Source organism: Phytophthora sojae (genome assembly GCF_000149755.1).
Source record: "Phytophthora sojae unplaced genomic scaffold PHYSOscaffold_7, whole genome shotgun sequence".
In the NCBI taxonomy this organism is placed as follows: Eukaryota; Oomycota; class Peronosporomycetes; order Peronosporales; family Peronosporaceae; genus Phytophthora; species Phytophthora sojae.
In genome coordinates this window covers 1,672,993-1,699,752 of record NW_009258121.1, presented here as the reverse complement: position 1 = coordinate 1,699,752, position 26,760 = coordinate 1,672,993, and the positions used below count along the sequence as shown (strand labels likewise).

The following is a 26,760-nucleotide window of genomic DNA, read 5'->3' as shown; positions in this document are numbered from 1 at the left end:
TTTTGGCGTGCTATGGTCATTTTGTCCTGCGCTTCTCTCAGGCACCATTACCTCGCTTTACTTGACAAGGGCTACATCCATTTCGTCAAGCTCATTTTGAGGATACCATCATGGTAACTACATATGCTTGTACGGTAGCTAGATTATACGGGGCATCTGAAGGGCACCTCATTAAAAGCTTTAGTTTACGCAGGGGCACCTCGTGAGCTTTCCTTTTTCACTTATCGGGGGCTGCGTAGTATCGTAGAAAAACTTGCAGCAAGCTCCACGCCAACGTGTTCACCTCACCGTCGTTCTTCTTGAACGCGTTCTTGTCGACTGCAGTATCGCGCTTATCGAGGAAATCACGCGGTGTGTACACCTGGAACGCGTCGACAGTCGGGAAGTACAGACGCACGTCGTTGCTGAACGCGCTGGCGACGATGGACATGTTGGCTGCGGGTATCTGCATCGCCATGCAGGTCGTCGTGCAGGCCGTGCGACCACAGAACGCGATCTTTGCGGGCCACGCCGCTGGTTGAGGGGTCTCTTCGAAATCGACGCCAATTCCTTGCCCAAACGCGGGGAACTCTGGGTTGCGAGTGTTGAGGATCTGCTCGATCGACTTGGGCATCAGAAGCTTCGAGTGGTGGCCGCGCTCGTGGAAGAGGTCCGTGTAGATCTTGTGCATGTCCTTGCCAGTGGACTGCAACCCGTGAAGACTGTTGTCGAGTCCCTGGTAGATGGCGCACGATCCCGTCGCCATGTGATGCAGATGCTTCTCCGCGATCTGGTCAGGTCCACTCGAGCTGCTACTGCTACTCTCACTCTCACTCTCACTGACGTTCGGCTTGCGATGCGCGTAGAACTGCACGTACTGGTCCACAAGTCCATGTCGAGTTCCCAGAGCCCCCGCGTACGGATCGAACCGCGTGAGCTTCAGGCCCAGCACCTTGAACACGTGCTTGTCCAGGTACTCTCCGAAGGACAGTCCGCTCAGCTTCTCCACCATGTACGCAAGCAGCACGTAGTTCTCGTCCGCGTACTTGTAGCTCGTGCCGGGCTTGAACGCCAGCGGGGCGTCGATGAAATGTCCGACCTGTCGACCGAAGGACCCCAACGTCTCCAACGTCTGCACGCTTGTCGTCTCCCTGCTCTGGATGCCCGAGCCCATGTACAGCAAGTGCTGGAACGTCACCTGCTCGCAGTCGCCGGCCGTACCGACCTTGGGGCACCACGCAGTCTGGTTCCTCTCGAGTCCGAACTCCTTCCAGTCCTTGACCGTCAGATACTCGGCCACAGGCCGCTCGAGCGCCACGACACGCTTCTCCTGCAGCTGGTACATGGCTACAGCCGTGAGCAGCTGCACGTGCGCTCCCATGGGGAAGACGCTGTGCTCGTGCATGGGCTGCGCGAACGGCACGTTGGCGAGCCCCATGGCCTGCTGTAGCTTCTTCTGGCCGTTGTGGCTCAGCCGCACGACGCCCGAGAAGTTGCGCGCGTGCTCGTAGGCGTCCAGCAGCGCGCGCAGCTCCAGCGCGCGCTCATTGCGCTGCGCCGGCCACGAGAGCGCCACCAGAAGCAGCGCGAGCAGCGAGGCGGCCAGGAAGCCCACGGTGGCGCGCCCCACAGTCTTGGAGCGGTGGCGCCGCTTCTGGCGCGCGCGCTGGCGCTCGTGGTAGCTGGAGAGCTGCTGCTGCAGCGAGTCGCTGCTGCTGGCTCCAGCGCCGGGGCCAGAGCCGTCGCGGTGCACCAAGGGGAGCTGCTCGGCGTCCATGATCAGAGCAGAGGAGGGATATCTCGGTCTGATGGGGCTGTTCGTCCGTCTCCGGATCACGAAGGGTGATGCTGTTTTATGTTCCTCTGCGACGTGTGCAAACTGGGTGGATGTATGTGGAGCGTTATCGTAGCTGTTCCCGACCCGAGATTCGAGCCACACGCTCCGAGCCAATAAATGAGCAGGTTGTGTCAATGTCTGCGGAGGTTCTGGGCGCTGCACGCGGAGGACGAGGCGGTGGCGCTGATCCAGAGCTTTTGCAGTGGTGGAGGGAGGGAGGAGGTCTCGTGTTTGCAGGTGCGAACATGGCAGCGGGAGGTGAAGACTGCGTTGAGTCTTGGAGAGGACGAGTGGGGGGCCGTGGGGGTCAATGTGACGCCGTTCTCGGTTGAGGAGACGGCGTTGATGCTGCTGCTGGCAGAGGAGAGAAGGTGGGCCTATGTGCCCGTGGATGCTCAGCTTCCAGTCGCTCGACAGCTTGAGATGGTCAGAAGTGCGGGGATTCAGCGCCTCGTGACGACTGCGTGCAGTCCACTGGTGAAGTTCTTTGCCTCGAGCGATGGCCAAGTGACCGGGGTCGTAGAGTTGAGAACCGTCGACTTGAAGACGAGCCCGTTCCAGCCTATGCAAATGCTGGTGTTTCCGGATGAGTTCTTTCAGTCTGAGCGAGAGGAATCGCTGCAGCGACGGAAAGTGACAGCGGAGAAGAATGGTGAGGCTATTGCCGCGCCGCTGTATGTGCTTTTCACGTCGGGAACGACAGGACAGTCTCGAGGCGTATTGGGAACGCGCACAGGAGCTTGGACTCGATTGGAATGGATGTGGACGGCGTATCCGTTTGCGGACAACAACAGTGAAAGAGTGCTGCGGGCTACGAAGCTCTCGTTTGTGGACTCGGTATGGGAAATACTCGGTGCGTTCTTGCAGCGCGTGCCTCTGGTTCATATCCAACAGCCACGCCGACATCAAGACGGTATTTCCGCAGACCAGGGCATTGCGAAAAGTGTCGTCCTCGATGATAGAGCGCGGTATTTGGAAGTTATGCGCACCGAGCGCATTACACGGTTCACTGCTGTCCCGAGCGTGTTGGCGATGTTGCTCTTGCAAACAAGAGAGACTGATCGGCAGGAAAAGTTGACCGGACTTCGCTATATCTTGAGCAGTGGGGAAGCTCTCTCCTTGCGTGTCGTTCAAGAACTTACGACAGCCTTACCAGACGTGACCATTCTGAATCTTTACGGTACGCAGGACACTCTTTCTCTCTTTATCTGAAACTGAATGGAACTAATTCGTACCGTGCGTTTGCAGGCAGCACGGAAATGAGCGGCGACGTGACGTGCATGGAGTTGAATGCGCCATTGACTTCTGCTCAAATGACTGAATGGCAGGAACGTGGTGTTCCTATTGCTAATCTAAGTAACAATGGAGTCGTGGGTGGTGAGGAAACATCTCTGCTACTGGTATCAAGCGATAGTTCTCAATTGAGTGGCTCCACCTCTACAGTTGTGTGGCCTCCGTCCGGAGAGACTACTCCTGAGGCTGTTCAGGGAATCCTTTATGTGTCTGGACCACTTGTATCGCTTGGCTACATCAATAACCACGATGAAGACGCGTTCGTAACCTCAGACAAGCTGCTGGAGAGTTGCAACAATGAACTCTTGGCTTCAAAGCGATGGTTTTGCACAGGAGATGTCTGCTCTGTAATTCAAGGACGCCTCTACTTTTGTGGACGAGCGGATTATGCCGTAAAAATTCACGGACAGCGAGTTTACTTGGAGGCCGTGGAGCGTGCAGTGGCTGCCGCACTAAGAGAAACGACAGATGCCGATGCTCCCGGTACCAAGAGATTGCCAGATTCACCAGATTTGACCAACATGCAGGTGATCGCTTTCACGACGACAAAGGAGGTAGGTAAGCACGCGATACTTCAACAGGTTATAGTGGCTTGCATCATTCGTGACGACATGGTCAACGCCTCGGTTATTCAATATCCTCGCGTGAAAGCTCTGAATATTTGGATTGCAGAGCACTATGGAGCATCACATACTCCACATCAAGTGTTTGTGGTGCCTACCGATGCGGTGCAACGGCTTTCGCACGGGAAGATTGACCGTCGAGCGCTGGAAAAACTTCTCATTCATGACACTGGAGGTAGCAACAGTTCGATGCAAGGCTCGACCACCAATGAAAATGCAACAAGCACGCTTGAGAAGATGCTTGCGACGATACTGAAGGAAACCCTCGATGTTGAGCTTCAGGGTGAGATTCCAGATGAGGTTCAAGCTCGGACATTCGGTGAACTTGGCGCAAATTCGCTGCTGGCTACCTTGATTGTGTACGAGCTCAATAAAATCTTTGGGGCGCATTCAGTCAAAAGCCACGAATTGGTACGTCCTGTACTAATTCTTCTGTCAGATCCAGCTGAATATTGTACTGACCCACTCATTGGTGTCGCATTTGTATAGCTCGGGATGACAATTGGAGCAGTTTTATCTAATTTACATTCATGGAAAGAGAATACCGGGGTAAAGCGTTTCCCTGATTCGACTCGACATGGAGTTTATCACCGTGATAAAGCCCCTATAGCCGGGAAGACTGCTTCTCAGGCTGGTAGTGCGACCAAGCGGCGGAAGCTGGTGACGGACATTGCTACAAGCGCCGATGAAAAACGCTGCCCTGGTGCGCTGACTTATCTATCGCGTTACAACCAATCCTCCCTGGGCATCAACGGCGTTTTCATACCGAGTTGCTACGCCTGCCCGCAGTCATTGAGCACGTCGTGGATGCTGACAAGAAGATGGCGTGTTGATTTGGAGAAGTGTATCGATGCGTCTCCTCTGGTAATTCAGCGTCACGACGTCAATGGTGCAGTCAGTTCCACCTGGGCTATCGTCGGCTCTCACTCTTCCCAGTTAGTCTGCGTCGACGTGCAGGATAATGGGAGGGAGATCTGGCGAGTTACGCTAGACGATCGAATTGAAGCAAGCGCTGCGCTCAGTGTGAAGCACGGACTTGTTTACGTAGGGACCTACGCAGGAAGACTTTATGCCCTGGAGCTGCAGTCAGGAGACACTCGCTGGACTTTCCGTGCTAAGGAAACGATAAAATCTTCGGCACTTGTGATCGATTATCGTAAGCTGGTAGTTTTCGGTGCATACGACGGCAATTTATACGGTCTGGACGCTGCAACTGGGCACAAACAGTGGGCAATCGATCTTCAGGGCAGTATTTTCTCAACTCCGCTTTACTGTGGCTGGTCAGAGCAGCTCTTTGCTGCCACAACCCGTGGAAATATCGAGGCATTTCAGTTTATTTCCTCCACTGGCGACGACGTCGAGGAACAGTGGAAATTGCAGCTACCAGCCCCAGTATTTGCTGGACTAAACGCCGACCCTGAATCCAAGATACTCGTCGCGGGTTGTGCTGATGGTGGCCTTTATGGAGTATCGATGAATTCCGGTAACATTAAGTGGCGGCTTCCAACTGAAAAGCCGATCTTCAGCTCGCCCTGCGTCTATCGTACTGGGTCTGCAGTGGTTGGCTCACATGACGGCATGCTGCGAAAAGTGAACTCTCATAGTGGAAAGCTCGTGTGGTCCACCAATCTCCATGGTGCTGTGTTCGCCTCGCCGACAGTCTTTCGCCTGAATGACACCACCGGCGAGCCTTTGGTCTGCTGCGTGACGACGACAGCTGGCCACCTGTACTTCTGCGATGAAAGCACGGGGTACATCATTTACCAGACTTGTGACCCGTCTGGAAAAGCATCAACTGAACCAGACAACAGCGAGATTGGCCCGCTGTTTGGCTCGCCGGTTCTGATCGATAATTGGTGTTTGCTAGGCACCCGGACAAACTTTTTCTACGGGTTTGAGCTGAAGGAGACTTTTCCAGACGGAAACTGAGGCACAGCAAGGCTCACTCCTCAAGCTTGGTACTCCCGTTTGGGCTCATTTCTGACGAACAGGTCTTTCGTTTTTGACCTCGTTCCAAGCGTAGAAGTTCCAGTCTTTGTCGGGGGTTGTTGCAACAGAGGAGGCGCCATGCAGCATAAGTTCGTACTTGGCAAGTTGAAGTCGGAAGCCCTGATTCGGTTGTACAATGTGGCGCTTACGCCGCACCATGTTGTACGCGTCCAGCAACGACATATCCTTGTCAATCATCAAATAGGCTACCAATAGTGCCGGTGAACGAGAAGCACCTACGAAACAGTGGAGAATCACGAATAGTGTGAGTGGAGCGAGGACTGCGGGCACTTCAGATGAGCTTGCTCACCGGAAATGCAGTGGATGAGTACACGGCCTCGCAGTCTCTCGACGCGTTTAATGAACTTAGCTACTGTTTGGAAGTGGGGGATCAGTTCTTCGTCCTGGGAATCCTTCAGGTTCAGCTTGAGGTAGATGAACTCGCCTTCAAAGCTATTCCCCACCTGCTTGGCACAGTTGCAGATGTGCGTTATACCCAAAAAGTTGAGCAGTTGACTGTCTTCAGCGTTCTCGCGGCTACCCAGCAGGACGTGGTCCAAGATGACGGTCGGGTTGTGACAAGAAGTTGTTCCGAGTTTGCGGTTGATGAAAGCTGCTAGTCGCCGGGCGATCGACTTTTCGTAAGCCAGAGCCTCCGATATCCGCCACTACAACGTCACAGTTAGCTCGAGCTGCTGCAGCTTCCAGTCTAAAGCATTCGCTTACCTGTGCGGACATGACAGTGTCCTCTTCGTCCGGGTTTCGCTTGGAATAGACGACGATCGCTGTGTTGTGGAGGTGTTCATCTTCTCGCTGCAGCTCATGTCGGCGGCCGAACTTCCTCGTTGACGCATACTTCTTCAGCACTTGTGCCGACTTCTGTCGAGTGAGGCCTGTTGTAGTGCGAGAAGAGCTCTGTCGGCTAGTACCGGTAGCGCCTGCCACAATGCGAGAGGATCCCTGGTTTCTATGTCGACTCGACATGGCTGACGGGAGATGTGCAAGAAGAATTGTGTGGCCGAACAACTTGTGCGTACCCCCTTTCTTATCTTCGAACCGGACCAGAATTAGAGGAGAGTCCAGCGAAGGTGTTGAATTGCCAGCAATGAGGAAGAAAGTGCACGTACCAGTTCAACGGAAACTCTTGTAATAGACTCATAGCCCGGATTTTAAGCGGGTATTCATGATACACTCGATCCTATGGTGACATCGACAATAGCCCTAGTTTCGTCACCTTCAGCACAGAACATGTCTGCTCCTTGGTCCTCCACACTAAAGTAGATTCCTCCAAGTTGAAGCTGTCAGATGGCTACACCCGTCATATTCGATGCTAGTCACGGGCAGAGGAGGATGCGTATCATTCTTGGATCCGCTGCATCATTCTTCAGCCGAGCGAGACCCTCCTCCCCCCGCCTGCCAGCGCGTTGCAGCCATGTCGCCGCCTCGTTGGTTCTCCTCTCTCCTCTGCATCATTGCGTGCGTCTGTCTGTCGTCGGTGTTGGCCGAGTCTTCAGCGGAGCGAGCGCACAATCTACAGCGCCTTCAAGACTTCCGCGGCCACGAGTATTTCGTACAGTTCGACGTGCACCAGTCCGAGGACGACCCGGTAGACTTCCCCATCCAGGAGGACTACTTCACCGAAGCCATTCTGGACCACTTCGCCCCCGTGTCCAAGCGCACGACGTGGAAGCAGAGGTACCAGGTGAACGAGGAGTTCTGGGGCGGCCACGGGTTCCCGATCTTCCTCTACATCGGAGGAGAGGGCCCACTGGGCCCCAAGGCCATCACCAACCGCACCTTCATCTACTACCTGGCAGAGCAGCACCGAGCGCTGCTGCTCGCTCTGGAGCATCGGTTCTATGGCAAGTCGTACCCGACGGAGGACATGAGTCTGCCCAATCTGCAGTATCTCTCCAGCGAGCAGGCGTTGGCCGACTTGGCGCACTTCCACGCCTTCGTGACAGACAAGTACGGGCTCACAGACGAGAAGTGGGTGGCCTTTGGAGGAAGCTACCCGGGCAACTTGGCGGCGTGGGTGAGGTTGAAATACCCGGCGCTGTTTGCTGGAACCGTGGCGAGCTCTGCGCCGGTTCATGCCAAGACGGACTTTTACGAGTACATGGAAGTCGTTGGGGACGGACTGAGGTACTTTGGAGGAGGCGAGTGCTACCATGAAGTGGAGCAAGCCATCACGCAGCTCGGACAGCTCATGGACGGCGGGAAGGAAGACCGCGGCAAGGTGGACGAGCTCTTCAAGCCGTGCTACCCGATGGCCAACGAGTTCGACGACTCGGTGTTCGAGACGTCGGTGATGGGGGCGCTCCAGGACATTGCTCAGTACAATGCCATCCACGAGGGAGTCATGACGCTGGACGAGGTCTGCCAGCACTTCGCCAAGCCTGGAGATGCAGTGGAGAAGCTGGCGTCGTTCATTGAGAAGACGCGCGTTGGCGACTGCCTCGACTCGAAGTTCGAGGGTGCAGCTAATGGGACCGTGGAGGTGCTGAGCCGCGACCAGTTCGACGGCAAGAGCAGCGCGCGCCAGTGGGTGTACCAGACGTGCAACGAGTTCGGCTACTTCCAGACCACGACGAGTGTGCGCTCCCCCTTCCACGCGCTTAAAGCCGTCACGGAGGCGAACGTCGGCACGGAGATCTGCAAGCGCGTGTACGGCATGAACGTGGCTCCAGACGTGGCCGGCGCCAACCTCGACTACGGCTCGCTGGGCATCGAGGTGGAGCGCGTGACGTTCCCGAGTGGCACCATCGACCCGTGGCACGCGCTGGCCGTGCAGAACTCGACCAAGCTGCACTCGTTCTCGGCCGAGGCTGTGTTCATCGAAGGCACCGCGCACTGCGCCGACATGTACTACCCGAGCGAGCGAGACTCGCCCCAGCTGCAGTGGGCGCACGACAAGATCGCCGCGCGCGTGGGCTGGTACCTCCAAGACGTCGACTACGCCGCTCCAAACGCCGCGCCCCTGACCCCGGAAGAAGTGCAAGCCGTCGAGTAAGTGTAAGGTTAACACGATAACGTCCACTTTCGTCGACTTCAACGTCCTCTCACGTACCACATCATGGCTACATTCATGTACATCACACAATACGTACACAATACGTACACACTAAACACACGTCTGTTGACTGGTGCGCAGCGAGCTCCCCTTCCCTCTTGACCTGGTGTGTATCATTCCTCGATCGCTGCACGCTCCGACCATGGCTTCGTACGAGACGCCGCGCGTGGACGTGAACGCCAACGGCTGGGGCCCCACGGCGCTGCCCGAGCAGTTCCTCAACATCCCCTACGCGCCCTTCAACAAGGGCGACAAGCTGGGCAAGGCCGCCGACTTCGTGTCCAACTACGCGCCGCGCGGCTCCCGCTACGCGCGCGACCCGTCGGGCGTGAACGCCGAGTTCCAGTACAAGCACGACTCCAAGGAGGACGCCACGTTCCAGCTGGTGGACACGTCCAAGGGCACGCGCCCCAAGACGGAGGACCGCCTGCGCCCCACGTGGAACCAGCAGCGCTTCGGCGGCCGTGGCGGGCGCGGAGGACGCGGCGCCGGCGGGCGCGGCGGCCGCGGCGGCTACGTCGACAAGCCGGACCCGAACGCCCCCACCACGTCCTCGGCGCAGCTGCGCATGAAGGGCATGCAGAAGCAGAACAAGCGCTGGGACCGCCTGAGCAACGCGCGCCGCGCGCTCAACTTCCGCGGCCGCCGCGACGAGGTGCACGTCGACCGCGTGGCGTCGGTCATGGTGCAGAGCAGCTGGGACCTCATCGACCAGTTCGAGATGCAGCAGCTCACCAAGCTGCAGGCCAACATCCCCAAGAGCGATGACCTCAAGTGGTGCGGCGAGCTGCGCGAGTACGACGCCGGTTTCGACCGCGTCACGAGCCGCTCCAACACGCGCGTGCACCGCTACGACGATCGCGACTTCTACTACGTCACGACGACGGACGACCCGGTCATCGAGGAGCTGGCCCAGCAGGGCGAGGCCACTGTGTTCGCCACGGACGCCATCCTGTCGCACCTCATGTCGTGCACGCGCTCCGTGTACCCGTGGGACATCGTGGCGCAGCGCGTCAACAACATGGTGTTCTTCGACAAGCGCGACGAGTCCAACTTCGACCTGCTCACGGTCAACGAGAACGCGTCCGAGCCGCCCAACCAGGAGGACCCGGAGCACATGAACCACCCGGACCGCCTCAGCCTCGAGGCCACCATGATCAACCAGAACCTGTCGCAGCAAGTGCTCAAGAGCGGCAAGGGCGCCTTCTACAAGAAGTTCGACGACGCCAACCCCTTCGCTGGCGACGACTCGAAGCCTGCCAGCGGCGCCTACCGCTACCGCAAGTTCGACCTGGGCGGCGGTCTTAACCTCGTGGCCCGCTGTGAGGTGCAGGGTGTGTCCCTCAAGAAGGGCACGCAGCAGTACGTGTCGACGTTCGCGCTCAACGAGTACGACCCCAAATTCCCGGGCTCCATCGAGTGGCGCAAGAAGATCGACTCGCAGGTGCGTTGTGGCTTCGTGCCGAACTGTGTGTGTGGATGGATATCTCTATGTCTGTATGTCTGCGTGAGGATGTGCCGGTGGGTTGTTGGACTTGATGATTGCATATTCTATATACGCTATTCCTACACTCTTGATGAGGAGAAAGTGATGTGATGAAAGTCCACTACTGCACGAGTGTATGTGTATACATGTATGTCGGGAGAGCTGCGAGTACTCGGTGATTGATTCATTTTTCAGAATCGCTAAGCCTACACTATTGTTGAGGACAAGTGAAAAGGATGAGAGTAACTTGCAGCTCTGTATATATGGGGCGCGTGGGTTTGGTGCTCGGAAACTCGGTGATTGACAACATTTTTCAGAATCGCTAATCCTACTGTGTTGGTGAGGAAGCTTGAAAAGGATGAGAGGATTCTACCATGGACCAGATCTCGCGCCTCTGCATGTTTGTATTTGTATTGTTTGTGATGGTGTGCGGGTCTCGATGAATGCCCACAACTTTATATATACGCTATTCCTATACTCATGGTGAGGAGAGCTTATTGCTAGGAGAGACTTACACACCACCACTACGATGATATTCTCCACATGCCTGCATGTTTCCCTACGATGCTTTGTCGTCAACAGTATCACTAACTTTTCTGCTATTTTGTTTACTATTGCAGCGTGGTGCCATTCTGGCGAACGAGCTCAAGAACAACTCGCACAAGCTGGCCAAGTGGACTGCGCAGGCGCTGCTGGCCGGCGTGGACGAGATGAAGGTGGGCTACGTGTCGCGCTCGAACTTCAAGGACCCGTACTCGCACGTGGTGCTGGGCATGCAGTCGTACAACCCCAACACGTTCGCGACGCAGATCGCGCTCAACCAGAACAACACGTGGGGCATCATCAAAATGCTGTCCGAGCTGCTGCTTGAGCAGCCCGAGGGCAAGTACGTGATCATGAAGGACCCGAACAAGCCCATCATGCGTCTCTTCTCGGTGCCGCTCGACACCTTCGAGGAGGAGGGCGAGGAGGACGACGAGGAGGACGACGAGTAACCGCTAGGCTAGGCCCAACCAACCGTGTCGCGGGCAGCGTGCCGCTGTATGTCGTTGAATTTATTGAAAACGAAGACTCCACGCCGTCCGTTTTTGCCTTTGTGTGCGGGAAGTGCTTGCCCCGGTTGCAACTATAACGCTAGGGTGACGTGTTTCCTGCGCTCACACAAATTGTATTGTGTGACACAATACAGCAGACCCCTGAACCCGGGGGACCACCGGCGCCGTCCAACAAAACGTGCGGCCCAAACGCCACCACTTCGAGCATGTTGCTCAAGACGGATTCCGACGGAAGGGTGCGTCTTCCTCAGCAACAGCGGTGAGGTCCATGTACCAGCTCACGCACTGTTCAGTGTACCGCGCCATCGTGTTCGTCGAGTGGTTGCACAGCCTTTTCTGCCACGACTGAGTCCACGAGTGGAGCGTCCTCAGAACGGAACAGCGACGATGAGTGCGCCGTCGTTGTAAGAGCCGCGAAAGCCGTGAAGTGAGAAGTCAAAGTCACGCGAACATGGAGTCCTGCGTTCTTGTGGCTGCTTCTGTGTGTACAGTACTTTGTTGTAAACTAGGCCTTCGAGCAAACGACGTATTATACTGGTTGTTGTTGTTGCTTTCGCCTAAACTCTCTAGGGTCGACTTTAGGCCCTAAAGTCTGGTTGGATCCATCGAGTGGAAAGTTGTCTGTTGCAAATATGGTGAACCCCCGTCCAGACAGGACTTCGTTTAGGGGCACCACGTTGCGGTCGGAGGAAGCGTAGGAGAAGGATACGGACGGAGGACTTTGACAGGGACTCCGCCAGGCGATACTGAGCTTGTAGACGTTGTTGGCAGGACTTGTGCAATAGAGGGAAAATATCAAAGTGTGTATTGTGGGGGCTCGCTAGCTCTACCTACTGCCGAGGGTCGCGAGATCTTCTCGAGTGGTTTCGAGATCTCGGCTCGAGTGGCTTCACGATCTTTGCCTTTAGGGTCGTCCGTTGCTTTCTTCTACAAACTTACCTTCACGGAACAGTTTAGTTCCGTGACATTGTCGCAGTAAACGCGCATGCCATTTTGGTTGGTCTCAAATGCCCGATGGACCGAGTCGCCCCTTGAAGCGCGTGTGTGCTGCAGCGTAAATTACGCTAGTTCACCGCCTGCTTCAGAAGGAGCCGTATGGCGCCAAGCTGCACTTGGTGAATTACGAGCGCACGACTATCGTGATCATCAACGAGACATGAGGCGCCGGAAGTACATGCACATACATGTATATGGCAGCCATTGCCATTCCTTTGTTTGGTTCCGTTTGGCTCGATGAAGTTTCGTATGGCTTTGCATTGCAAGTGAAAAAAAATCTCGGGGGCTATGGACGCAATCGACAGTTCCTGCGATCGTGAGGGTATGGCGTTCAGTGGCGGGGCGAGCCCATGAACAAGCCCATGATCGGCGCCATCGAGACGGAGGGCGAGCGAGGCGCAGGCGCGCCGAGGACACACCAACTTGAAACTTTGAGCGACCGGGCTACGCCACCCTGCCCCACAGCTTCGGACCATGTATCCGAGGATAACTTGCACCGCCGCAATGGCGAAGGCGTCGTATTCGCAGCAGTATTGCCAATAAAACGCTTCATCGCTGAGTCGTGCTGGTACTGTAGCAGCAAGTCTCGTTAGCCGCCTTCACAAGTTGAAGACTTCACACGCTTGCGTTCGTCCACGGGGGCGGAATTTCGGCGGGGCCGCCGCGAGTTGAGCCGCCATTCTCTGTCCGTCGTCGCTCCGCGCGAAAGAGGCAAGTTGCTGCGAGAGCCAAGGCTCGGCGAGGCCCAGCTGGCCGTTGTCAGGCGCAGCAGAGCCCGGGCCGCGATGGAACACCAGCCGGCCGCAACGCAGCACGTGACCGCCCGTGCCCGATCCTTCAAGCCAGCAGCCCAGCGAGGCCGGCAAAGCCACATGGCTGTCCGCGACATGCGAAACGATCGACCACCACGTTCGAGCACCTTGCTCGAGTCTGGAGCCCTGCACTGCAGGCTGCAGCCCTTCACAACTCAAATTGCTCGGGCGGCAGCGCGCAGCTTCCTTCCATTGAATTTGCCGTGTAGTCAGCGCTAGGAGTCGGAGCGCCCGTTGAGCTTCTCGTGCCGCGACTAGTGACGCCGCCAACCGCCAGATCCAGCGTCTGAACTTGTCGCACTTCAAGACAGACCCGCTATCAGCAACAGACACACACAGACCATGGCCAGCGAGGTGATGCACCGCACGAGCGGCTCCGATATCCACCGACACGTGGGCTCCAAGCGCCAGGAGCTCTGGTCAGGACTGCAGCAGCGCCTCGGCGCCACGCCCATCTTCGGCGGCGTGCTGGGCAACCAGAAGGGCGAGCGCGTGCTCGAGGACAGCGACAGCGACGAGGACGAAGGCGACGACGTCGTGCAGGACCGCTACCTGCCCGCGGGGGTCCGCTCCATGGAGCGCGTTCGGTGCAGGTCGGCAGCATCGTCGGACGGTCGAGATACCGTCGGCGGGCGACAGGTGCGCGTGAACTCCGAGGACTCGACGCTGCTCAGCGCTGCGCAGAAGGTCGGGTGCTTCAGCTACATCAAGCGGAGGCATAGCATCGCGCTGGCCTTTGCATCCAACGACGCCACGGACGACATCAGAGAGCCCAGCAACATCGAGGACAGCGACTTAGTAGGCTCCAACTGGGAACCGGCCAAGGTCAAGAACGGCGTGCACCTGTTCAAGTCCAAGCGCTCGCGCTGCGAGGTGCGCGGTATCACGCAGGTGAACGCGTCGGTCAAGAACGTCATGTCCATCCTGGCGGCGGGAGACACCACCGAGCGGTTCGCCGAGTCTCAGAAGATCATCCTCGGCGCTGATCAGGTTATCGAGGCGAAAGTGCTTGCGTCCTGCGCGCAGCCCACCAACTCGCGATACTTCCACTGCGGCCTCAAGTACCAGGCGATGAAGAACCCGTTCGGCACGACGCCGCTGGACCTCGTGTACCTGGACTACACGGACGTGAGCACCACGGACGACGGCAAGTTGATCGGCTACCGCATCCTCGAATCCATCCGCGTGCCCGAGCTGCGGCCGTCCCCCAAGTACGTTCGAGCGTCCATCCGCTGCGAGGTGTACACAGTGCAGGAGACCAACACACCCGGAGTCGTCGAGGTGACGTTCGCGTCGCACCTGGACCCGAAGAGCAAGTGCTCGTCCAGCAGGAGGTCACACTGGCTGGAACAGGCAGGCGTGCGGCTTGCCAACCTGCGCGCCCACGCCGAGAAGACGAGCATTGGCAACCACCTCGTGACGGAGACGAGGGAGATGAACCGGAAGCACCGGTCGTTCACGAGCGGAGATAAGGACAAGCAGCAACGGAACTGCAACGTGTGTCAGCACGCCTTCTCCTTCCTGCGCAAGCGCCACAGCTGCCGACTCTGCGGCGAGAATAGCTGCGGGCGCTGCTGCCGTAAGATGCCCGTGCTGGTGGACGCCGAGACCACGCGCGTCAAGGTCTGTCTGAGCTGCATCCTGCACTCGAGGAACAACCCGGACGAGATCCGACGCGGCGAACTCGGCCAGCCCTCGCGTCGCGGCGACATCAGCAACTCCACGTTCGTCATCTACGACGAATAAACAGCAGGAACCCCCAGGCAAAAGCGTATGAAAGCAGAGATAGCGAGGTATGTCCCTCAGCACGAAGCCCAGTTAGTTCAGTAGTAAGTCGAGTCGTTTTCTCCGGGCTCTCGAAGCCAGAGAGCCCATGTAACATCATTGAACGGAATGAAAACACCGTGAGCAGAGCGCGAGCTCCTTGGTCATGTAGCCATCTTGTAAATGACTGTTGCATTTGGCTGCCAACATTCGGAAACGACAACGATCATTTTGCCCGAAGAGCTAAGCCTTACGCTACGTTCCAGCGCTCGATCCATCGACGTGCAGCACCCTGACGAAGCTCTCCCAGCTACCCCAGGAGCGTTGACGCATATCCGCCATGCGACGGCAGAGACTCCTCCGGACGGCGATGCAGATGGCTACTGTTTCGACGCCAGACGCGACTGCGGAGAGCGGCAACTACTCAGACACACTGAACATTGTGTACGACGTGTGTGCGTGCGTCGTAGCGCTGCTGTTCGGCACAGCGCTCATGAAGCTGTTGCGCGACTACACGCGCAGAAAAGGCTACGTCGAGATCCAGCAGGACGACCGCAACATGTACTCGAACGTGCTGATGGGTACATCGGACTCTTGGGAAAACGTGCGCGTGGCGGACCCCAAGCAGGCGGACGACGCAGCCATTTAGGCAAGTACTAGTAGGTCTCACGGCTACACTGGTTGATGGCTGGGCTACCTAGCAGCGTGGTTAGCTCTGGGATAAATTAATGCAGCATACATCGCTCAGGGTTCTTCGTTATTGCCCAGTTGAAGCTATTCGAGCTGAGATTACGCACGTTCACTTGTCCAGCAGGGCGAGCACCTCGTCGGCTGTTTGCAATGGTCATCATGATCACAGGAGACAGCAATTAGCAAGCATAATGCCTCTGATACAGATGCGCTGGCGGGGAGAACGTACGAGTGCGAGCGACGACGTCCGGGACGTATTTCCACTCGGACGTCGGGCTGCGGTCGAAGTCGAACTTGGGGCTGGAAGCTGCTGTTGGCGGAGTCGGTACGTTTACGGGCGAGTTGCGACTGTATGGGTGAGCTGCACGGCTGGCTCCAGGTCTGCCAAGACGTGGCGGTCCTCGACTCAGTGGCGTGCGGAACTTGGAATTGGAGAAGCGTGGGCGTCCACCGAGTCCGGGAGGAGGCCCCGCTCGTGCTCCTGGTCCATTGGCTGCAGACTGCTGCACTGTACTGGCAGACTCGAAGCCGCTGGCACTTGCTGTGGCCGCTGATGCGGCGTGGGTTGACGGCGTGGGCGTCTCGTTGACGACCTCAACTAGGAATCTGTAGCAACAGCAGCCAGCCTAGTGAGGTTAACAGCTGAAGCCATTTAGGTACAGACGGAGAGGTGGAGATCGGCCTATCTGCACATACTTGGACGTCTCGAAGTTCTCCTCGTCCTTGCGGCCCCAGTCGAACGGGGCCAGTTTGGCCTCGTCGATGGCTTTGCCAGCCTTTCCCTCGTCTTCTTCGTACAAAACGATCCTCCGCGAGGCGTGGAGCGCCACGAACCCATCATGCCAGATCTTGCGCTTCTGCGTCTTGTGCTTGGTGTACATGCACTCGAACAGCGCTTCCGGGCGCGAGCCCAGCAGGTCGCACAGCTTGGTCATGCTGGCAAGATGGAGATTAGGCTTTAACTCTTTTTACTTGGTGTTTGTATTGTATTTCTAGTACCGTAGAACCAGCATTTATGGGGATCTTGTTTCTTGTCTACGGGACGCTGTCTGGTGACAGCAGCAATTCTGTGCGTAAAGTGTAGGTTCGGTGGAGCATTTTGTAAGCCGACATCACGAAGCCCCAAACCGTATGAGAGCATCTCCACCGGTGCTGAGTAAAACTACAGTAAAAGCAAATTGCCTTCAGACCCGTGTCTACAACGGCACAACCGTGCTAAAGACAGTGCGCAGCTCCACCGGTCATTGAGACTTGCAGCGAGCGCGTTAAAGCTCTTAGCACGGCGCCAGCAATGGCGACGGCGAGTCTTAGCTGTATAGCCCTATAAAGATGAAAACGGGCCCGGGAACACGTTGACGAAGACCCAGGGATGACGTAGCATGGGCGACACTGCGTGTTGGACGTTGTACCAGATCCGACGGCCGAACGCTCTTCACGAAATAAGGCAAAAGGAAAGGTAAATAGATTAGCGGTGGAGCTGCTGCCAGCTCCTACGGGCCTTTGCCCCTTTCTCATACAGGGACCTGGTTCTCTGGAAACCCCTACTGCTGCATGTCTTACCACCAGTCCAGGTCCCAGGCTCATCCTTCAACTTGCTGCAGTTGAAGCTGGCCTGCAATACGCCTCCCTCGAAGTACAAACTTCGACCACCAGAATGCGCTTCTTGAGGCAGGTTGCTTCATCACATGCCACCAGTCACGCCCACGAGCCACAACAGGTCCTTCAGTCGCTGCGTGTCCAGTGGCTTCGTAAACGCATCCGCCGGGTTCTCGGCACCTTTCACCTTGCGTAGGTTAATTGCGCCCTTCTGCACTTGTTCACGCACGAAGTGCCATCGCAGCTCGATGTGTCGGGTACGGCGACTGTAGGTAGGGTTGGTCGCCAGCACATGGGCCGCTTGGTTGTCAATCCCGATCTTTAGCTTCACACTTCGCTGTGGTAGTACCTCCTGCAACATGTTGCTGGCTGCAACTGCCTCCATCGCAGCCTCACACGCGGCCACATACTCGGCCTCAGCAGTTGAGAGGGCCACGATCGATTGGCGACGTGACATCCAAGACACAGCTCCGCCTGCTAGCGAGAACACGAACCCGGTAGTACTCTTACGTGACTCAGGGTCATTGGCCCAGTCACTATCACAAAAGCCTTCCAATACAATAGCGCTTGGCACCTCCGTAGGTCGTTCATACGATATGCCATAGTCTACCGTACCAGCAAGGTACCGCAGAACACGCTTCAGTGTCCCCACGTGTCTGGCAGATGGCTTGGCCACGAACCGACTAAGTTGCCCCACTGCAAACGCCAGGTCGGGTCTCGTTCCCGTAGCCAAGTACATCAACATCCCGACGGCCTTTCGATAGTCAAAGCTAGTGTCAGACTCCTCACTCGCATCCAAAGGCGCCAGCCGAACATTTGTCTCCATCGGGTTGCCCACTGCATGGGCGTTCTCGTACCCAAATGTCTGCAATACCTCTCGAGCATACTTGCTCTGGCGAATGGTGATGCCCTCATCAGTCTGGTCCACCTCAATGCCCAGGTATTCCTTGAGAAGCCCCTGGTCCTTAATGCCGTACGCCACATTCAGCTCCTCAAGCAGCTTGCACTTGTCTTCTTCATTGTTGGTCGCAACTATAATATCATCAACGTAGACAAGCACGAGCATGATCGAGTCTGTTCCGAACTTGTGGTACAGGCAAGGTTCAGTGAGAGAGCGGAGGTAGCCATGCGCCAAGAACCAGTTGTTCAACTCCGTGTTCCATTCACGCCATCACTGTGCTCTCCATTTCGCCACTAACAACAGTCTCATCCGCTCCGGTGTCTGCGTCTCGATCAGCTGCAGGCACATGCTCAAAGTGCAGCGATTCCATATCTGCATCTTCGACCAGCTCGTAACGATCGCGGTAAACAACATCTTCCGCAACTCGCAAATCCGCAACAAATTTGGCTGTATGCTCTTCAGGGAAGTATACTTTACACCCCACAACATCCTCCGCATAACCGAGCAGGAACCCGACTTTAGCGTTGTCACTGAACTTGCGCCGCCCAGGAGTAACGGGAACATGGACGTAAGCGAGCGCCCCAAATTTGCGGATGTGGTGGACGTCTGGCTTGACTCCAAACATCTTTTCGTACGTAACACCACCGTGCCCCTTGTTGAACACTCGGTTCTTCAGGTAGACAGCATTTCTCAGAGCCTCGGGCCACAAGCTCGTGGGAAACCCAGAGTCCAGCATCATCGCCTTCATCATCCAAACGAGTGACTGATGGGTTCGCTCACACAAATTTAGTTGGGAGCTCTTGGGTCCGACACGTATGTGCTCGATGCCATGAGCGCGGTACCATTTCTTTATGGTGGAGTTCATAAACTCACCGCCTTTGTCTGTCCAGACTTGGCGAACTCTGTACTTCACACGCTCCGCACCATCCTTGCTCCTCCCGGCTTGACGCTCAGCCCACAAGATGTACTCCTTAATATGCTGGTTGATGACCTTGCTCGACTTGCTGTTTAACATGTGCACGGTCACAAACCGGGAGTAGCCATCCATAATCACCAGCACCGCCTCAAAGTGAGTGCCATTCCCTGACTTGGGATTAGCAAGTCCACATACACTGCCTGATTAGGCGGTTTCAGCCCACGGTTCAGCTTCTTGGTGTGTGGTGTCTTCTTCTGCTTCCCTAAATTACATGCGTCACAAGGGTCTTGTTGCTCGCGCCTCGTCAACATCAGTCCTTTCACCAGACCCTTGTCCGCCATGGTCTTCAAGTACTGTGGGCAGATGTGTCCAAGTCGCTCGTGCCAGAGCGCAAGTGAAGCAACCCCATCAATCGCAGTAAAGTTACACATTGTTCTGTCTCGAGGCAGCTCTAGCCCCTCATTCACAGGATGGGTCACAAAGAATCCCCACGTTGCCTCGTACGGCGAAGCCACGATAACAGCCCGACCTTCATACTTGATGCGGAAATTCAGTGTATCATGCTCATAGTCAAAGTCGAATCCTTGCTCCGCGGAAGTCCAGGTGAAAAGAGTCCGTGCTCAGCACCGGGAACGTAAACGACATCATTCAGGTAAACTACTCCACGTTCACCATCCACTTCAGTCATCAAAGCTACAGTTCCTACTCCTGCAATCCGCGATGCAAGAGCAGGTGCCACTCCGTGCACGCTCTGTGACTGACTGGTATCCTCCGTAAATGCTACGAAGTCCAACAGGTTTCCTGTGACGTGCGCATTTGCCGCAGTGTCGAAGAACCACCATCCATTGGAGTCTCCAACTGCATCGTCAGCTTCAGCACTGTTCGCTTCCTGAGCATCTACATCACCAGGACTCTCGGGTTCTGGATCCCGTATGTCCACCTCGACCCCAGCGTCAAGTATCATCTGGTCCAGCGCGGCCATCTCCACGCTAGAGCCACCGTTGTCACTATCTGGGCTCGGAGATTCGCGGACCTCCTGTCGAATAGTCACATTTCCTCGTGGCTTACGCTTCTGCTCAGTTGCATTAGCGCCATCACCACTTGACTTGTCAGTCCTATCTGGGCAAGCAGCTCTGAGATGTGCAGTACTCCCACAGATGAAGCACTTCTTCAATTTCTTCTTCTTGGAGTCGCTGCTTTTCTCCTCATGCTGATTATCAGCTCTGCTCTTCGTCCCATTCACTCCACTAGCCCCACCATTACTCCCTACACGAGGTCCTCCACGCTGGCCCTTGCCACGGAACTCGACTTGGCGGGCAGCGGCAGCACGAATCAACTCGCGGACCTTGGTAGGTGTGAACATAGTAGTGTCTACACTGTAGCGAATTGACGACTTCAGGCTCTCGAACTCTGCTTGGGCCGGCAAGCTCTCCAGCATCATCTCAACCATGTCAATATCATCAACTGCATACTGCAATGTCTGTAACTCAGTCCGGATATTGAACATCTTGCTCAAGTGCAGGTTCATATTTCCACCTGGCGAAAACTTCACAGTCCAGAGTTCATCACGAAGGCGACGAATAGTGTGAGCCTTAACAGTTTTATTCACCTTGTTCTCAAACAGGTCACATAAGGCCTCCCACATCTCCGTGCCTGTCATCTTGTACCTAATCTGGTGCAAGATCTCCGACGGCACCGACATCCCAATCAAGCACATGATCTTGGTCTGTTTCTTGTCGAACTTCTCCTCACTCTCCGCATCCGACAGCGTCTCCTTGCTGATCGTCCCATCGACAATCTCCATGAGCTCCGCCTCACGAAACGCCATCTGCATCGCAAACTTGGATGCCTGCCAGTCCTTGCCCTTCCAGTTCTTGGGCACACCCTCCGACGTGAACTTCAGCTGGTCCGCCATCCTGGATCGCTTCCTGTGCAGTAGCAAGTCCGCTGGTTTGGGCTCAGAACCCTGTTGGACGTTGTACCAAATCCGACGGCCGAACGCTCTTCACGAAAGAAGACAAAAGGAAAGGTAAATAGATTAGCGGTGGAGCTGCTGCCAGCTCCTACGGGCCTTTGCCCCTTTCTCATACTGGGACCTGGTTCTCTGGAAACCCCTACTGCTGCATGTCTTACCACCAGTCCAGGTCCCAGGCTCATCCTTCAACTTGCTGCAGTTGAAGCTGGCCTGCAATATGCATTCCAACACTGCGGTCTGTGACGCTTGCGCTGCTTAGAGCGCTCGACTAGGCCCTACTACTGGCTGGTCGACATTTCTTCAACCTTTTACTCAAAGCCTCCCCCGTAGGCAAACTTGTGCAAAAATTTGATCTGCGTAAAAAATGGAGGAATTTGCTCAGCATTTACTCAAACCGGTGGAGCTATACAAAACTAAAACTATAATTAAATATTGACAGAAAAGGGGTAAAATTTAGTTTTACTCACGACCGGTGGAGATGCTCTGAAATCAATTTTAAATGCCAAATCCGTATATTTCGTGACTGAATCGGTATGCGTTAATTTTAAATATTGACCACGCCACGGACGCCTTCGCTTCTTGCAGACTCCCAGACAAGTGTCATAACATTCCTGGCATGGTTGCTGTACTTGTGGTATGAGTACGAACTATTTTTCGTGCTTATCTAACCTGGCATGCCGCCACCAAATTGATGCTCGGTCGGGCGGAGGAACGCTGGACACAGCTTTAAGAAGTTTGCTAGGGTTTTAAACGTCTTAGACACTTCAGGATATATGGCGTCGCTGTCATGTGATCGATCATAACGGGTTGGCAGATTGGATGACCATATACTAAGAAAAACTGAAGCATCGGAGAAGGTGCACTTGCTCTCAGGTAAAGATATGATGAAAACAAGCAAGTAGTCCACAATAGACAAGCTCACAACTAGGTGTTTAGTTCGGGTGTCGACCACCCAGTGACCCGACCGGTATGCGTGATTGGGGGGTCATACCGATTCAGCATTTAAAATGCGATTTCATACCGGTTTAGTCATTTTCCCCACATTGGTTTGAACGCGCGCCGAAATTATAGCCACACTCGAAAAATCATTTTTTAAAACCAGTGATTGTGCTTTCCGCGCCAAACCGGTGCTCATGATTCGTCGGATCCACAGTTTCAGGTCTATAACCTTCTGATCGATACAGATTCATATTGAGTATAACCAAACAAAAAAAACTGTGAAGAACCACGTCGATGTTTATTTCACTGTCCCACTAAGTAACAGGACTTCGCAGGTCCGCCGTTGCCCGTAAAGATTTGAACGGTACCACGATTGCTTCACTTACGTTCTATGCTTATGACGTCGTATAGCAGGGTTAGCCTTCTACATGTTAGTGCGCTTTACAGTCTTTGTTTACAGACACATAAGTTTATTTCATCAATATATCCGTCCTCTATAGCTCATGATTCGTTCGATCGGATTGAGTGGGCCAAGCTTTTGAACGCGCCTAGCGTTCGTTCAGGTTCGTACGGATGTAGGAATAGTACCGCGTTTAGCCTCTGTTCTGGCCGAACAAACCGATTGAACTTGCCCGATTAGTGGCGCTAAGAAAAAAAAGACTTCGTTTAGGATAATGATACGTTTAAACGTCAACAGAAGTATAAAAAAGACCTGCGCATACCGCGAAATCCTTTATTTTCTTCTTTGTTACCCCTATACTTCAAATACTTGAAAATAAGATATGCAAAGCGTTGACTTCCTTGCCGGAACAGCTTCAGCAGAATGCCTAGGCAGAGATTTAGAAATGGAGGAGGAGACCTGCGCTACAGGCGGTAAATATTGGAATGAATACACTCCTCCTTCACTCCTCAATCTAGTGTATTAGCTGTTAGTTCTTGTGCTGGATGAGCCGCACGCTGATGGCTCCTAGAGAACGATCATGAGCTTCAACCGTACCGCATCCACCACGCGTCCGTGCCGTACTGGGTGCTCGTATGCAAGCGCTGACAACGCAGCGCAACATGCAACGCCAGCATGGCGTTGATCAGAATGTAGATGACAGCAGCCGTGGCGTTGCTCAGACTGCAAGCAGTAGCAACGACAGTAGCATGGGTGCTTCTGTCAACGGAATGCAACGCACCAGCGGTTGAGCACCTTTGCAGACTACAGTCATCTCACATCTTTGCCACAGTTGCGCGCTGCGTACCAACAAGTTCCATGCAACGGCAATCCACTTGGAGGACATGTCTGTGATCCAGTACGTGACGCAATATAAACTGTGGCGTCGGTCCTTTCGTTTTTTGTGTCGTTTTGATTTTACATTTTACGTATGAAACTTTGAATTTGCCATTTTCAAGTTGAAAACGTGTATAAAGCCTGATGGTACATACATGTTGACTTAGTCCTGGATTCATCGGCGATTTATAGTATTGTGAATTTCGACCAAATTTGACGAATCGGGTCGGTTTTGGGGCCCCTGTCCAAGCGACCAATACAAACATCAAGTCATTTGCCGATTTGCCGGCCAACAAACATATGGTTCTGTGCCCGCACAGCACCCGATAGGCACGCGTTTTTCAAACAGATGAATGCTTTGAAACGGATAGACCATGTATCCGTTAGACACCCGAAGGCACCAGCTACGTAACCTTCGTGAAGAAGCCCATTAGAACGCAAGCGGATAACGAGATTGCGCTCTTATATGCCCATTTTTCTGGATATATAATAAATTAATTGCGAACAAGGGACTAAACTCGAGGGCCAAAACGAATCATACATTTACTATTCACCTTCATGATGCAGGTTTCCCGAGCGTCAGCATGTAAATATTGACGACGAAGATACGATTTATCTAGTGTCGGGGTGGGCCCTATTACATGTATATTCGCCATTTTACCTTTTTTTAACAGGAAATGTCGCAAAATCAACTTTAGGATATGGTACGGTGGTTTATTGTTGGAACCAATTGCATCGTAATACAGTCATAGTTGTTTTGGTTACAATTTATAGCAACAATGCTATAATGTTTGAGGCAGTACACTTCAACATAAAATTTAAATTGCTAGGCGCTTGTTTTCCATAGGTCATCCTTGTCACTCTCCAACCGTGATGCCCAAGAATAACAAGCGCCTCGCACATATTGGCAAGCTAGCCGACTCAATGCGCTCAATCGCTTTCCGCACTCAGGAACCAGCCCGCCGACCAGCTTTAGCTAAAAGAGCCGGGAGCGCCGAGTGCCCATGCGCGTGAAGTTGCAAGTGACTCGAATTCTTCGGAGAGTGATAGCTCTGGCATTGAAGGGTCAAATGCGTATACTTTAAAGTTTATATATGAAAACAAACTGATGTCTGTGGCCCCGACTACGACTTCGTGAGCTGGGTTGAATATCCCCGCCGCAGCCAGCAGCAGACTTACTTCAAGATGCCATCGCCCGCTTTCAAGAGGAAGAGATCGGCGTGATTTGTCCAGTGGACCGCAGAGTAACATTTCGGTTTGACTTCGCACATGCACACATTCAGACCCACAACGCTGACCCCTCGCGTAGGCGAGCACACAAAGGCCAGACCTCCAGTCCATACCTTACCCGTATCCTACCCCAAAAAATAATCTACTAGCACAATGCGTTGTGCTTATCTGTCGCTAAGCCTTCGGGTAGTGATCTGATCGATATGGTTGGGTTCGAGGGTGCTTTTGATGAGGGCCACAGCGCATCACTTAAGTGGGTCGCGAAGCGCTAAAAAAATATCGATAACATTGACATGGACAGACGGCAAGCGACATTGTATCGGTAAATACTGCAGCGATTAAAAAACGTGAGGAAAGGACATGGCTACAGACGCCTACCCGGGTTTTTAACCACTTTTGCAGATCAAAATCGCGACTCGAGAGTGTGTTGCCAGTTGGATATCGACGGACGATTCTGTCGTCTGTTTATTGCTATTGGGCCTCTCGTTAAGAAACACTTTTGTCTACCTGTAACTCAGACCGATAGAGCTCATATGAAAAGGGCTCATTACACCTTTGATTGACTATGATTGGATGAGATGGAGATGGAAAAGTAAAAGTGCTACTACTTGCAGTGAACTTCTGAGAGTGATGATTGTTTTAGTTGGGTTTTCGCAAACGACATTGCATCTAGGATTTCCATGAGTGGGCTTCCACTCTTCTTAGGTCGTCGTAAGCAACGAGAAGCTCAGCTACACATGGTATCTTTTGGCTACAAAGTGAACTTAAAGTTTTGTAAAGTTACGCTGATCCGGTGTCTTTTTACGGGATTCGAGGTACCAAGTGCTGTAGAAGGAAATAACAGTGGCCTACTTTTGAGTACAACAGAGTTTTCATGGCAACAGTTTTATTTTGTAAGTGTCGCTACTGTGGTGGCAAAGCAGGAATTACTGAAGTTGCGAAATGAGTTCAATAGTAACGTCACTCGCAAAGGGCAAGATTTATTCGACAAAGAGCTGGAACGATCGTCATCGTGTACAGTCAGACCGGCTGATGCATCGGGTGTTCCGTTTTTTTTGTGATCCGCAACAATCGGATGACGTCACGACAAGTTTGTTAAAAACAATTAGTCGTACTCACGTTGTCAATCTCGATGCTCGTGCGAGAGCATCCCTGTCGTCATACAATTGCTTTTTTTCAAAAGAACTACCAACGAGCCAAAACGTTCGGCATTTTCGCTGCTCAGACCGTGTTATACTGTGGTGAACAACAGGGAAGCCTTCGAGTCAGTAAATTTTAGGGTACCGTTACTCAGTGAGATAATGCCGGACAACCCCCTTCCCTACCAAGAGGCTGGTAACACCTAACATTCAGCTCCGGTGGCTGACAAACCCAAGCGCAAACGCGGACTCTAAATCGCGGAGAAATGACTGGGACTTCTCCGTATTGTCGCCCTTGTGGCTTCCCAGAAAGACGTGGTAATATTGCAGTGGCCGACATCTATGACACATTGCCACCATTGAGCCAAAAGATTAATGGTATGCCTCGAGCTCAAACTTTACCGTTTCAGCACCTACGGAAAGGAAGAAACCCCAATACCGCTACATGCACGGATACACAAGTTAGCGCGAAACCTCAACCCGGCAATGAGATTCAATCCGGCCTCTACGTAGTCGGTAACTAACCATTCTACCAGCTCAGCTAGTTACCTGAGTGCGAATATATTCCTATCAGAGCGTGGGGCTTCGCAAGACTTCTTCAATACACATATGGTTAGACGGGTTTGATCACTTATCGACGAATTTTCACCTTTTAGTACTTCTCCTCCTCCTCTAGGTCTGCTCCAGATCGCGCATGAGGCATTCCCCGTTCATGCGAGCTTCGCCTCGATGCTCTTATTTTCTGCCAAGCGCTGACACTACATCCGCTTATGGTGCCGAACGTCGAGCTGGCAGCGGCTCTTCATGTCCTCGGCCACCAAGGCCGGCACCGTCACATCCACTTTCCCCATCATCATGTCGTGTTTTTCGGCGGCAGAGTGTCGGGCGTCTCATCATTCACCTCATGCTGTGGGGGGGGGGGGGTCCAGCATGGTCCTCCCTCGCCGTCGCGTACGCCTGCTCCGTAGCGGTAACCGCTGGCTTGCGGATGGTTCGTCGTCTCCTTATACAAAATCAAGATGTACGTGTCTCCGTTGAATCTTGTCAATCGCGGCAGTTTCAACCTTTTTGAGCACCTTAATAGACGTTATTGTAGCTATTTAATCGAGTTAGTTCATTTATTATGCTTGAAACGGCTTTCCAAAAGTTTGTTACCAATCTAACCGATAGCTTACGGGGTGCGGCTATTAT

At 54.2% G+C, this 26,760-nt stretch overlaps 10 protein-coding genes across 10 annotated transcripts; 6 read left to right on the top strand and 4 right to left on the bottom strand.

Moving 5' to 3' along the window:
* Positions 1-217: 217 nt before the first annotated feature.
* Positions 218-1,756, bottom strand: PHYSODRAFT_303807 (hypothetical protein; the record flags this gene model as incomplete). The annotated part of the gene is made up of 1 exon (XM_009534025.1): positions 218-1,756. One exon carries the CDS (start codon positions 1,754-1,756, stop codon positions 218-220), a length of 1,539 nt encoding a protein of 512 aa, XP_009532320.1.
* Positions 1,757-2,575: 819 nt separating this feature from the next.
* On the top strand, positions 2,576-3,114 carry PHYSODRAFT_461525 (hypothetical protein; the record flags this gene model as incomplete). Its single annotated transcript, XM_009534024.1, has 2 exons — positions 2,576-2,996; positions 3,065-3,114. Coding segments are annotated over 2 exons (471 nt in total), but the record flags the coding sequence as incomplete, so codon positions are not given.
* A 1,425-nt stretch (positions 3,115-4,539) lies between these two features.
* On the top strand, positions 4,540-5,661 carry PHYSODRAFT_517184 (hypothetical protein; the record flags this gene model as incomplete). Its single annotated transcript, XM_009534023.1, has 1 exon — positions 4,540-5,661. The coding sequence occupies one exon, from the start codon at positions 4,540-4,542 to the stop codon at positions 5,659-5,661; it is 1,122 nt and encodes a 373-aa protein (XP_009532318.1).
* A 45-nt stretch (positions 5,662-5,706) lies between these two features.
* Positions 5,707-6,705, bottom strand: PHYSODRAFT_303805 (hypothetical protein; the record flags this gene model as incomplete). The annotated part of the gene is made up of 3 exons (XM_009534022.1): positions 5,707-5,957; positions 6,032-6,389; positions 6,448-6,705. The coding sequence occupies 3 exons, from the start codon at positions 6,703-6,705 to the stop codon at positions 5,707-5,709; spliced, it is 867 nt and encodes a 288-aa protein (XP_009532317.1).
* Positions 6,706-7,353: 648 nt separating this feature from the next.
* PHYSODRAFT_355172 (hypothetical protein) lies at positions 7,354-9,157 on the top strand. Its single transcript, XM_009534021.1, has one exon. The coding sequence runs from the start codon at positions 7,607-7,609 to the stop codon at positions 8,732-8,734; it is 1,128 nt and encodes a 375-aa protein (XP_009532316.1). The 5' UTR covers positions 7,354-7,606; the 3' UTR covers positions 8,735-9,157.
* A 651-nt stretch (positions 9,158-9,808) lies between these two features.
* PHYSODRAFT_355171 (hypothetical protein) lies at positions 9,809-11,214 on the top strand (the record flags this gene model as incomplete). The annotated part of the gene is made up of 2 exons (XM_009534020.1): positions 9,809-10,238; positions 10,901-11,214. Coding segments are annotated over exons 1-2 (735 nt in total), but the record flags the coding sequence as incomplete, so codon positions are not given.
* Positions 11,215-13,500: 2,286 nt separating this feature from the next.
* PHYSODRAFT_515615 (hypothetical protein) lies at positions 13,501-14,889 on the top strand (the record flags this gene model as incomplete). The annotated part of the gene is made up of 1 exon (XM_009534019.1): positions 13,501-14,889. The coding sequence occupies one exon, from the start codon at positions 13,501-13,503 to the stop codon at positions 14,887-14,889; it is 1,389 nt and encodes a 462-aa protein (XP_009532314.1).
* Positions 14,890-15,090: 201 nt separating this feature from the next.
* PHYSODRAFT_303802 (hypothetical protein) lies at positions 15,091-15,556 on the top strand (the record flags this gene model as incomplete). The annotated part of the gene is given in 2 exon segments (XM_009534018.1): positions 15,091-15,358; positions 15,378-15,556. 2 exon segments carry the CDS (start codon positions 15,091-15,093, stop codon positions 15,554-15,556), a joined length of 447 nt encoding a protein of 148 aa, XP_009532313.1.
* A 150-nt stretch (positions 15,557-15,706) lies between these two features.
* On the bottom strand, positions 15,707-16,532 carry PHYSODRAFT_515039 (hypothetical protein; the record flags this gene model as incomplete). The annotated part of the gene is made up of 3 exons (XM_009534017.1): positions 15,707-15,738; positions 15,827-16,203; positions 16,294-16,532. 3 exons carry the CDS (start codon positions 16,530-16,532, stop codon positions 15,707-15,709), a joined length of 648 nt encoding a protein of 215 aa, XP_009532312.1.
* Positions 16,533-20,379: 3,847 nt separating this feature from the next.
* PHYSODRAFT_372278 (hypothetical protein) lies at positions 20,380-20,925 on the bottom strand (the record flags this gene model as incomplete). The annotated part of the gene is made up of 1 exon (XM_009534016.1): positions 20,380-20,925. A coding segment is annotated over one exon (546 nt), but the record flags the coding sequence as incomplete, so codon positions are not given.
* Positions 20,926-26,760: the final 5,835 nt, after the last annotated feature.